General features: G+C 41.5%; 1 protein-coding gene across 1 annotated transcript; it reads right to left on the bottom strand.

Annotated features, from left to right (window-relative positions):
* Window positions 1-376: 376 nt before the first annotated feature.
* glulb (glutamate-ammonia ligase (glutamine synthase) b) lies at window positions 377-12,216 on the bottom strand. The gene is made up of 6 exons (XM_057841489.1): window positions 11,983-12,216; window positions 9,639-9,800; window positions 6,453-6,599; window positions 3,126-3,253; window positions 2,836-3,035; window positions 377-757 (listed from the first exon to the last, which is right to left on the bottom strand). The coding sequence occupies exons 1-6, from the start codon at window positions 12,146-12,148 to the stop codon at window positions 439-441; spliced, it is 1,122 nt and encodes a 373-aa protein (XP_057697472.1). The 5' UTR covers window positions 12,149-12,216; the 3' UTR covers window positions 377-438.
* Window positions 12,217-13,040: the final 824 nt, after the last annotated feature.

Here is a 13,040-nt window from a genome sequence, read left to right as displayed (position 1 = left end):
GTTACCCAAATCAACAGGAAGTTACCTGAAATCAACAGGAAGTGACGAGGGATTGCCCCAAAATAAACAGGAAGTGACCAATGAACGTGAAGTGACCCTAAAATGCCCTAGAATCAACAGGAAAGGATCCAATATTTACAAGAAGTGGCCCTAAAATACCTAAAAATCAACAGGAAGTTACCCAAAATCAACATGAAGTACCCTAAAATGAACAGAAAGTGCCCCAAAATGAACTCATTGCTTACCATTGACCAAGTGTGAGGTCTGGTGAACCGAAATGCAGCAAAACATGAGTTTAACACGCCTAGCATACAATGCTAATAGGAAAGCTAATCAGTCATGTGATCTGTCAATCAACACAAGCTGCAATCGGGGATTCGTCATGTTTATTAGACAGTAAAAATGTCAACGACGGTACAAGACATCACATGACACGGGTCATTGGCTGTATTCCTTAGGCTCCTCCCCCTCCTCCTTCAAGAGGCAGGTGCGTACCAGGGCCTCGGTGACGATGTACGGGTCGCAGTTGGCGGAGGGTCGGCGGTCTTCCAAGTAGCCCCGTTTGTCCTGGCCCACCGCTCGCGGGATGCGGATGCTGGCGCCGCGGTTGGCCACGCCCGCCGAGAACTCCTCGATGTTGGAGGTCTCGTGATGGCCGGTCAGACGCCGGGCGTTGTCCAGGCCGCCTTTGGGGTCGTAGGCGCGGATGTGGTAACGGTGACGTTTAGCCAGACGCTCGATGGCTTCCTCGATCACCCTGAGGGAGAGTCGAGCTTAGTCGGATTTGCGGGAGTCGTCCGATCCGTTGGGACTGGGAGGGGCTAATGAAAGATTGGCCCCTCCCAGTCCAAATCCATTGGTCAAAGATGAGCATACACAGCTAGTTCTCCTAGTTTGGTCACTTCCTGTAGATTTTGGGGCATTTCTGTCTTACTTCCTGTTTATTAGTCACTTCTTGTAGATTTCGGGTCATTTCCAGGTCACTTCCTGTTTATTTCAGCTCACTTTATCTTGGTTTTGGGGCATTGTGGGGCCACGTCCTATTGTTTTTAGGGCCTTTCCAGGTCGTTTTCTATTGATTTCAGGTCATTTCCTGTTGATTTTTGAGAATTTAGGGGTCACTTCCTGTTCATTGGCCACTTGATTTTGGGTCACTTCCTGTTAATCTGTCGTTTCCTGTTGATTTTTGGTCACTTCCTGTACATTTTGGGGCATTCTGGGGTCATTTCCTGTAGATTTCGGATCATTTCATGTTGATTTTAAAGCATTTCTGGTGTGCTTCCTGTTTATTGGTCACTTTCTGTAAATTTTGGGTCATTGACCCTGTAAATTTTGGGTCATTTCCAGGTCACTTCCTGTTGATTTCAGGTCACTTTATTGTGGTTTTGGGACATTGCGGGGCCACTTCATATTGTTTTTATGGCCTTTTAGGGTCGTTTCATATTAATTTCAGGTCATTTCCTGTTTATTTGTGAGAATTTAGGAGTCACTTCCTGTTTATTGGTCACTTGATTTTGGGTCACTTCCTGTTAATCGGTCACTTCCTGTTGATTGTGGGATACTCCAGGGTCGTTATCTATTCATTTTTGTGCACTTCCTGTTCCTGTTGACTTTAGGGTACTTATAGGTCACTTCCTGTTTATTGGTCACTTCCTGTTGATTTTGAGGCAGTTCCAGGTCAGTTTCAATTGATTTCATGTCACATGACCGAAGAGCTAAACTATTAGCATTGTATGCTAAGAGTGTTAAACTCATTTTTTGCTGCATTTTATCATTTGTAGTGTCAACTGACCTCACAGTTGTCAATGGTAAGCAATGAGTTCATTTTTGGCCACTTTTTTTGTTTAATTTAAGGGACTTCCTGTTGATTTTGGGTAACTTCCTGCTGATTTTGAGGTATTTTAGGGCCACTTCGTGTAAATATTGGATCATTTCCTGTTGATTCTAGGGCATTCAAGGGTCACTTCACGTTCATTAGCCACTTCCTGTTCATTTTGGGGCAATCCCGGGTCACTTCCTGTTGATTTTGGGTAACTTCCTGTTGATTTTGAGTTTTTTTAGGGCCACTTCAGGTAAATATTGGATCATTTCCGGTTGATTCTAGGGCAATTAAGGGTCATCTCCTGTTCATTGGTCATGTGATTTTGGGTCCTTCCCTTTTAATCGGTCACTTGCTGTTGATTTTTATCACTTCCTGTACATTTGGGATTCTGGGATAATTTCCTGTACATTTTGGATCATTTCCTGTTGATTTTAGGGCATCTATGTGTCACTTCCTGTTGATTTGAAGTCACTTAAAGGTCGCTTTCTATTTATTTTTGGGTCACTTCCTGTTGCTTTTAAGGCATTTCTGGCTGACTTCCTGTTTACTGGTCACTTTCAGTAGATTTTGGGTCATTTCCAGGTCACTTCCTGTTGTTTAAAGGGCTTTACAGGTCGCTTCCTATTGTTTCAGGTCACTTCCTGTTGATTTTTGAGCATTTAGGGCCACTTCCTGTTGATTTTAGATCTCTTCCTGTTCATTTTGGGGCATTTCCTGTTGATTTTGTCAATGGTCGGCAACGAGTTCATTTTAGGTCACTACTTTGTTAATTTTGGGGTACTTCCTGTTGACGTTCTGATTCACTTCCTTTTTAACTCAATGGCGATCAGTTTGACACCTGGGGGTTAAGGGCAGCTACCAGTCAGAAGGTACCAGGTTTTAGTCTAGAGAAGGGAGAAAGTTCCTCATTGTCTTATCCTTTATGGAAGTTCTAGTTCGAGCTTACAGAGAGTAACTTTCTGTCTCAGGGAAGATTCTAGTGCCGAAAATGTGTGATTGTGCATCATACTCACTTGAGTCCTCCCTCCTTCCTCATGTCTTCGGTACTGAAGTTGGTATGGCACCCTGCTCCGTTCCAGTTCCCGGCGATGGGCTTGGGGTCAAAGGACACCACCAAGCCAAAATCTTCACACACTCGATGCAGGATGAAGCGAGCCACCCACAGATGGTCGCCCATGTTGATGCCCTCGCACGGCCCCACCTGGAACTCCCACTGGAAACACGAGGCGCCCATAGTCACATCCTGCTCAACCTCAGGTGTTGCATCTCAACAAGCATATCGCACTGGGATACTTTACCGTACCTGCGCAGGCATGACTTCCGCGTTGGTGCCGCAGATCTCGACGCCGGCGTACAAACAGGCCCGGTAGTGAGACTCCACCACGTCGCGTCCGTACGCTTTGTCGGCGCCCACGCCGCAGTAGTAAGGACCTGGAAAGGGGACAAAGGACAGGATATGAACAATGAACAGGACGTGACCCAGAAATACCCTAAACTCAACAGTATATGAACAGTCCAGAACAATTTGCGGGACGCCCTGTCCCAACACAAGGAACACCGGAGAACGCCTGATATCCAACTGATAATATGACTGATAAGACACCAAGACCTTTGACGCTGAGCAGGCAAAATCCACAACCTTCATTGCCCTGACAACAGGAACTCCCGAATCCTCCTGTCCAATCCACAAACAGACAATAATCCTAAACAACACCCAAACACACCCTTCTTCTGCCCACAGCCCGTCCCGCCAGAGCTTTCAAAAAGACAGAATGTTTAACTAATCGTTGCCATTTTTTTCTCGGGAACCTTTTGTTGACTTGTAATATGGTGACTTTGGATCCTCGCCTGGGTCCCTCTCTGCTGTATGATTGCTGTCGACATGAATAAATTGTCAACTTGTGCTTCGAAGCCTTTTTCCAGCTGTCAAAATGGAGTCAGTACAAGGGGTTAAAACTAAGGTGAACGCGCGGGGTTTGGCCTTTTGGCCGAGTTGGTTTGTCTGGCGTGATTCCGGCAGTCTTGCTAAATGGTCAGATTCCTTTAGAAGTGACCCAAAAAACGTAAAGAAAGTGCCTCGAAAGTGGCTGACAACCATTGAAAAATGACCCAGACTGCCCCAAAATGTGAAGGAAATGACCCAAAATCTACAGGAAGTGACCTGTAAATACCCCAAAATCCACATGAAGTGACAAATATACAGGGAGTGACCTAGAAATGCTCTAAATTCAACCAGAAGTTATTTAGAATGTAAGGGAATTGACCCAGAAGTGCCCAAAAACCGATAAAAAGGGACCCAAAATCAACAGAACATGACCTTGAAATTCCCCAAAATCCACAAGAAGTGACCAGTGAATATTTAGTGACCCGGAAATGCCCTAAAATCAACAGAAAATGATCCAAAATGTACGGGAAGTGACCCTAGCTAGTGCCCTAAATCCAGCAGAAGGGCCTTGAAATTAACAAAAAGTGACCTGAAAATAATCCTACGTAAAGGAAGTGACCCATGAATACTCCCGAATCACCAATAAATCCCCCAAAATCAATTGAAAGTGATCCAGAGTTTTCCAAACTGCACTGGAAGTGCCCTAAAATTTACAGGAAGTGACCTGGAAATACCCCAAAATCCACAGGAAGTGACCAATGTACAGGAAGTGACCCAGAGGTGCCCTAAAATCAAATGGAAATCATTCAAAATGTAGAGTAAGTTCCCCTAAACCAATAGAAAGGGAACCAAAATCAACAGGTTGTGACCCCAAACACCCCAAAATGTACAGGAAGTGACCCGAAATCAACAGGACGTGACCAAAGAACATTTGGTGACTTGGAAATGCCCTAAAATCAACAGATAATTATCCAAAATGTATGGGAAGTGACCCCAGAAAGTGCCCTAAATCCAGCAGAAGGGACTGGACATTAACAGGAAGTGACCTGAAAATAATCCTACATACAGGAAGTGACCCATGAATACTCCCGAATCACCAATAAGTCCCCCAAAATCAATTGAAAGCAGGACTGCAGATATCGATTATTTTAGTAGTCGATTAATCGATGAACTAGTTGGAATAATCGAGTAATCGGATAGGGAACATAAAAAATTAAAATACCTGACCTGAGCCTCAAACGGTATGAAAAAAGAATAAATAAGGATATATGTACAACAAAAGAACAGTTAGCTAACTTACATTGCAAAGGTCCGCTAGCTTAAATGCTATAAAATGCCAACATTTTTTTACAGTGCTCTTAACACATAGTTCAAACAAATATTCCCACAAAAAATAGCTAAATATACAGTTTATCTAAATTCCAATGCAATTAAAAAACAAAAAACAAAAAAAAACATTAGCTCAAACAAAAACTTATGTTGGTTTTAACAGGGAGCAGCTGGATTCAGCCATGTGAAATGAGGCAGACCAGAGGGCAGTGTATCCACTCAAATCAACAAAACTAAATGCAAACACTTTCAAAACAAACCATTACAACACCACTTTAATTAAACGAATACTCGAAGCAGCAAAATTTAATTCGAATAATTTTTATCTAATTGAATACTCGAGTTAATCGATTAATTGTTGCAGCACTAATTGAAAGTGATCCAAAGTGTTCCAAACTGTACTGGAAGTGCCCTAAAATCCACAGGAAGTGACCTGGAAATACCCCAAAATCCACAGGAAGTGACCAATGTACAGGAAGTGACCCAGAGGTCCCCTAAAATCAACAGGAAATAATTCAAAATGTAGAGCAAGTCCCCCATAACCAAAAAAATGAACAGGAAGTGAGCTAGAACGCCCTGAAATGGACAGGAAGTGACCCCAAATCAACAGGAACTGACCTTGAAATACCCCAAAATCCACAGGACGTGAACAATGAATATTTATTGACTCAGAAATGCCCTAAAATCAACAAATGACTATCCAAAACTATCCAGGAAGTGACCCTAGAAACTGCCCCACGTCCAGCAGAAGGGACTTCAAATTAACAGGAAGTGATCTGGAAATACACCAAAATCCACAGGAAGTGACCAATGTATAGGAACTGACCCAGAGGTGCCCTAAAATCAACAGGAAATAATTAAAAATGTAGAGTAAGTCCCCGATAACCAATAGAAAAGGGCCCGAAATCAACAAGAAGTGACCTAGAACGCCTCAAAATGGACAGGAAGTGACCCAAAATCAACAGGAACTGACCTTGAAATACCCCCAAATCCACAGGACGTGACTAATGAACATTTAGTGACTCGGAAATGCCCTAAAATCAACAGATAACTATCCAGGAAGTGACCCTAGAAACTGCCCCACGTCCAGCAGAAGGGACTTCAAATTAACAGGAAGTGACCTGGAAATACACCAAAATCCACAGGAAGTGACCCAGAGGTGCCCTAAAATCAACAGGAAATAATTCAAAATTTAGAGTAAGTTCCCCAATAGAAAGGGCTCCGAAATCAACAGAAAGTGACCCAGAACACCTTAAAATCTACAGGAAGTGACCTGGAAATACCACAAAATCCACAGGAAGTGACCAATGTAAAGGAAGTGACCCAGAAATGCCTCAAAATATACCAGAAGTGATGCAAAATCAATAGGAAGTACTTTATAATTTGCAATCTACCGGCATGGGCGGCTGGGCTCACCTTGGGGTCCCGGGAAACCGTTGGGAGGCCACCCGAAAGGGCGCCCGTCAATGGCCAGCAGCGTGTACTCCTGCTCGATCCCGAACCAGGGATGCTCCCTCTCCACCAAGCTCATGATGCGACGACACCGGTCTCGAAGGTTGGTCTCTGATCAGAAAAGGAACATGAAGTAGAAGACTGTTCTGGTCTTTGTCGTGTTTTGAAATTTTCTCAGGACTCCAATGGCAAGAACTGTTTTTGAGATTAGCCTAACTACACTTGGAACAAGCACTATTCAATGTTATTTACATACATAGCACTTGAAGAACAACCGTAGCTGCAACTAAACTCTTGTATTTCTTTTTGGACTAGAACCCTCTCCTAGAAGTACTTTATTACTGTCAATCTGGACTAGAACCTTCTCTTTTTCGGGAGTAACGCCTTCTAAACAAGACCACAGACTCCATTAGTAGGCTTAGCAATTCCTTTTGAAGAACCTTCCCTCTCTCTGGAAACAATACGTTATCAGGAACTGGAACTGAACTCTTGGGTTTTGGTCTTCATTTTGAACAAGAATCACTTCTAGAAGTACTTTTTTACTCTGTGTCTGGACTAGAACCTTCTCTATCTCTGGACTACAAAACTTAATCAGGACCAGAGACGTCTTTCATGGGTTGAGCACTTCTTTTCTAACTAAAACCATCCCTTAGAAGTACTTATTACAGTCTGCATGGGCTACAACCTGTTGTTTAACTGGACTACAAACTTTTATCAAGATCAGAAACTTCTTTCCTGGTCTTACCACCTCATTATGGACTAAAACCATCTCATTAAAGTACTTTATCATTGTCAGTATGGACTAGAACCTTTTCTATCTCTGGACTACAGACCTTTATCGAGGCCAGAGAGTTTAGCACTTCTTTATGGACTAAAACCTCTAACAAGTACTTTAATATTGTCTGTAAGGACTAGAACCCTCTGTTTATCACAACTAGAGACTGCACTTCTTTTTGGACGAAAATAATTCCTTAAAAGTACTGTCCATATGGACTATAACCATCTCTATATCAGGACTAGAAGCTTTTATCAGGACAGGAAACTTCTTTCTTGGGCTTGGCACTTCTTTTGGGACTAAAATTACCTATTCAAATTACTTTATTACAGTCTACCTGGACTAGAATCTTCACTATCCCTGGACTACAAACCATTATTAGGACGAGGGACTGCACTGTTAAGCTCAGGACTTTTTTGACAAGAACATCTGGTAGAGGTAATTTATAACTGTCCGTATGGACTAGAAACTTCTCTATCTGTGGATTACAAACCTTTACCAGGACTAGAGACTACTATTTTGGGTTTACCACTTCTTTATTGACAAAACCGTTCCTTAACTGTCCATATGGACTATAACCCTCTCTTTCTCGGGACTAGAAGCTTTGATCAGGACCAGAGACTTCTTTCTTGGTCTTAGCACTTCTTTTAGGACTAAAATTACCTATTAGATGAACTTTATTACAGTCTGCCTGGAATAGAGACTACTTTTTTGGGCTTACAACTTCTTTTGGACTGAAACTCTCTCTTATAAGTACTTTATTACTGTTCATATGGACTAGAACCTTATCTATCTGGGGACTACAAACCTTGCTCAGGACGAGCGACTGCACTGTCAAGCTTAGAACTTCTTTTTAGACTGAAATTACCCCTTAAAAGTACTTTAATAATGTCTGTCTGGACTAGAACCTTCTGCATTCTTGGGCTAAACACTTCTCTTGGTCTGAAACCATCTCATAGAAGTACTTTCTTACTGTCCGTATGGACTAGAACCTTCTCTATCTGTGGACTACAAGCCTCTCTCAGGACCAGGGACTGCCCTCTTGGTCTTAGCAATTCTTTTGGGACTAGAACCATTTCTTAGAAGTACTTTCATAGTGTCTGTCTGGAGTAGAACCTTTTCATAATCTCTGGACTACAAACTGGTACCTGGACCAGAGATTGGATTCTTGTTCTAAGCACCTCTTTTGGACTGAAACCATTAGAATTACTTTATTACAGACCGTATGGACTAGAACCTTATCTATTTTGGACTACAAACCTTTCTCAGGACCTGGGACTACACGCTCAGGCTTAGAACTTCTTTTTGGACTGAAACGATCACTTAGAAGTATTTAAATACTGTCTGTCTGAACTAGAAACTTCTCTATCTGTGGACTACAAACCTTTCTCAGGACCATACACTCTTGGTCTTGCAATTCTATTCAGACTAGAACCATTTCTTAGAGGTTATTTAATAGTGTCTGTCTTGACTAGAACTTATTTATAATCTCTGGACTACAAACTTTTACCAGGACCAGAGACTGCATTCTTGGGCTAAGCACCTCTTTTGGACTGAAACCATCTCTTAGAAGTACTTTATCACTGTCTGTATGGAATAGAACCTTCTCTATCTGTTGTCTACAAACCTTTCTTAGGACCAGGGACTGCATTCTCAGGCTTATGACTTCTTTTTGGACTGAAGCCATCTCTTAGAAGTACTTTCTTAATATCCGTATGGACTAGAACCTTCTCTATTCTGGACTACAAACCTTTCTCAGGGCCATGCACTCTTGTTCTTGCAATTCTATTCAGAATAGAACAATTTCTTGGAATTACCTTAATAGGGTCTGACTGCACTAGAACCTTTTTATATTCTCTGGACTACAAACCCTCACGGGCACCGGAGACTGCATTCTTGGGCTAAGCACTTCTTTTGGACTGAAACCAGCTCTTAGAAGCACTTTACGACTGTCCGTATGGACTAAAACCTTCTCTATTCTGGACTACAAACCTTTCTCAGGCCCTGGGACGGCACTCTCAGACTTAGAACCTCTTTTTAGACAGAAACAATCAATTATAAGTACTTAAATACTGTCTGTCTGGACAAGAACCTTCTCTATCTCTGGACTACAAACCCTTCTCAGGACCAGGGACTGCACTCTTAATCTTAACAATTCTTTTGGGATTAAAGCAATTTCTTAGAAGTATTTTAGTACTGTCTGTCTGGACGAGAACCTTCTTTCTCAAGAGCAAGACCTTCTCGTAGAACTAGGAAATTCTCTCTTGGTCTTAACACTTCGTTTTGGAGTACAACATTCTCTCAAAACCACTTTATTGGTGTCTTTCTGGACTAGAAGCTTCCCCTTAAAACCGACGCCTTGTCTGTGGACCTACCTGCGGGTTCTTTATTGTACTTGAGCACTTCGCACAGGACCAGTTTGTTGGGGTCCTTCGTGAAGGGGTCCCTGAACATGGCGGCCGGGATGAGGAACATGTCGCTGTTGGAACCTTCAGACTGGTACGTGCTCGACCCATCAAAGTTCCACTCGGGAATATCTGAAACGTTAATAACACATTTACTGCTATGTAATTACATATTTATCAGCACATTAATATCAACTATCAAAATTTTATTTTAATTCTTATCAATGTTAAAAGATGCAATTAAGGTATTTCCGGGTCACTTCCTGTTTATTTTTTGTCACTTCTGTTGATTTGGGGGCGTTCCTGGGTCAGTATTCTGATTTTCACAACGGCAGAAAACGTGTAATAAACACTTCCTGTTTATTTTGGCTTACTTCCTTTTTTGGGGGGCGTTCCCATATCTTCTGTACATTTTGGCTCACCTCCTGTTGATTTTGGGGCATTCCTGGGTCAGAATTCAGATTTTCATGATCAACAGTAAGTTACCTGATATCAACAGGAAGTGACCCTAAAATAACTCCATATCAACAGGAAGTGACCCAGAAATCCCCTAAATTGAACCTATAATGAACCGATATAAACAGAGAGTGACCCGGAAATGCCCCAAAATCAACAGGAAGTGACCAATGAGCAGGAAGTAACCCAAAATGTACGAAAAGTGACCCAGGAATGACGTAGGGTCATCAGAAAGTGACCTATATATGATCCGAAATCAACAGGAAGTGACCCAGAAATACCCCATAATCAACGGGAAGTTGCCAGATAAGAACAGGAAGTGATCCCGATGTGCCCCAAATCAACAAGAAATGACCAATGAACAGAAGGTAACACAAAATGCACAAAAAGTGAACCGGGAATGCCCCAGAATCATCAGAAAGTGACCCCGAAATGCCCAATATCAACAGGGAGTGTCCATTGAACAGGAAGTAACCCAAAATGTACAAGAAGTGACCTGGGAATGTCTCAAAATCATCAGAAAGTGACCTCAAAATGCCTCAAAATCAACAGTAACTGACTGGGACTGTCCCAAAATCATCAGAAAGTGACCTTGAAATGCCCCAAAATCAACAGGAAGTGACCATGGAATAGGAAGTAACCCAAAATGTACAGGAAGAGACCCGGGAATGTCCCAAAATCATCGGAAAGTGACCCCGAAATGCCTCAAAATCATGAGGAAGTAACTCAAAATATGCAAGAAGTGACCCGAGAGACAGTGAGAGCCAAAAGTGGTATTTGCCATGTGGCATTTTTTTTGCCATGTCGCAAAAGTGATTTTGCCATGTGGCATTTTTTTTTTTTGCCATGTAGCAAAATTGATTTTGCCATGTGGCATTTTTTTGCCATGTAGCAATATTGATTTTGCCATGTGGCATGGTTTTTTTTTTATTTGCCTTGTGGCAAATTTGATTTTGCTTTGTGGCAAAATGGATTTGACATGTGGCTTTTTTTGTTGAATGTCCACGCGCTGTAATGGTACAACCACACGTTTTTCTGCCATTTAATATGAATCGGAAATTTGGATGTTCACAGCCTTCAATGGCGTAGCTTACTTGGTTGCCAGTTAAATTTCAATGCGCTGTAATGTAAAGTGTATGGCCAATAATTACAGCCACACATGTTTTTCTGCCATTTAAAATGAATGGAAAATTTGGACGTGCATGGCTGTCAATGCCATGGACGTGCATGGCCTTCAAAACTGCCTTATACCCCCAACAGGAAGTAACCCAAAATTTACAAGAAGTGACCCGAGACAGCAGGAACCAAAAGTGGTATTTGCCATGTGGCTTTTTTTTTTTTTGCATTGTGGGAGAATTGATTTTGCCATGTGGCATAATTTTTTTGCCAAGTGGCTTTTTTTTTTTGCCATGTGGAAAAATGGATTTTGCCATGTCGCATTATTTATTTATTTTTTTGCCATGTGGAATTTTTTTTTTTTTTTGCTACATGGCAAAATCAATTTAGCCACAAGGCAAAAAATGCCACATGGCAAAAAAAATGCCACATGGCAAAATCAATTATGACACATGGCAAAATCCGTTTCCCAAAATCCAATTTCCCAAAATCATTAGAAAGTGACCCCGAAATGCCTCAAAATCAACTAGAAGTGACCCAATACAGCAAAACTATGATCACAATTCCTCTCAAAATTCCATTTTCTAGTTACATGTAATAACATGTTTATAACAGATCAGTTTTCCCTCATGAAAAACTGTCAAAAGTTCCTAGAATATTTTATGTCAATACCTGTCAACCCATTTACATGTAACAACACGTTTATTACACCGTATCAGTTTCTGGTGTCACGCGACCTGACCTTGGATGCTTTTGGGTTCCCGGTCCAGCGTCCTGGTCTTGCAGCGGAGGCCTTCCCCGGAGCCGTCGATCCAGATGTACGTGACCTGGACCTTGTCTCCCTGGGGGAGCTTCATGTACTGCTGCTTGACGAGCTTGTCGAGCTTGGCACTGGCCGCCAACGACATTTTTACAACCTAAGACGCCGGGGAAGCAAAAAAAAAAAAAAAAGAAGGAAGAAAAGGGTGAGGAAGTGAGACAGTTTCAACCATCCATCATTCCTGACTGCTCTGCCGGCGAGCGCGTGTTTTTATCCGTACGCCCGCTGCACAATTGGCTGCACGTGACCACGCCCACCTCTCAAAATACATCAATGGATTCATCATCTCGGTGATCAATAGGCTCTGTTTGGGCGTCATGTGAAGTTGGTTCAAATGTCCCGTCAGCGGAATTTGATTAACTCTTTAAATGGGGTAAGTGATAGTTCCAATAAAATGTTATTTAACCCCGTGGAGGCCTGATATGGGGACATTTTGGGTCAATGTAGGTCTCAGTTGTATGTGTGTGTGTGTGTGTGTGTGTACATATATACAGTGGGGAGAACAAGTATTTGATACACTGGCAATGGCAAAACCCATTGGCAGTGTATCAAATACATTGTATATTGTTCTCCCAACTGTATATATATATGAATATTTAAGTATATATTTAGATATACATAAATATTCATATATACACATACATACTGTATATACACATTATTACATGTTCTTGTATGTGTACTGTATATATGTACAGTATGTGTATTTATGTATGTACAAATACATGTATGTATTTATTGATATATATGTATGTATTTAAATGTATATGTGTAAATATCTATGTATCTCTTTGTCTGTATATGTATACACATACATTATTACATGTTTGTGTATGTGTATACATGTACAGTATGTATGTGTATTTATGTATATATATTCATGTGTTTATACGAATATATGTATGTATTTATATGTATATGTGTATATATGTATCTGTGTATATGCATATATGTATACACGTACATTATTACATATTGTT

The sequence above is a fragment of the Corythoichthys intestinalis genome, chromosome 7 (genome assembly GCF_030265065.1).
Source record: "Corythoichthys intestinalis isolate RoL2023-P3 chromosome 7, ASM3026506v1, whole genome shotgun sequence".
Taxonomy (NCBI): Eukaryota; Metazoa; Chordata; class Actinopteri; order Syngnathiformes; family Syngnathidae; genus Corythoichthys; species Corythoichthys intestinalis.
The sequence above is the reverse complement of the archived record's forward strand: the minus strand, read 5'-3'. Positions and strand labels throughout refer to the sequence as shown.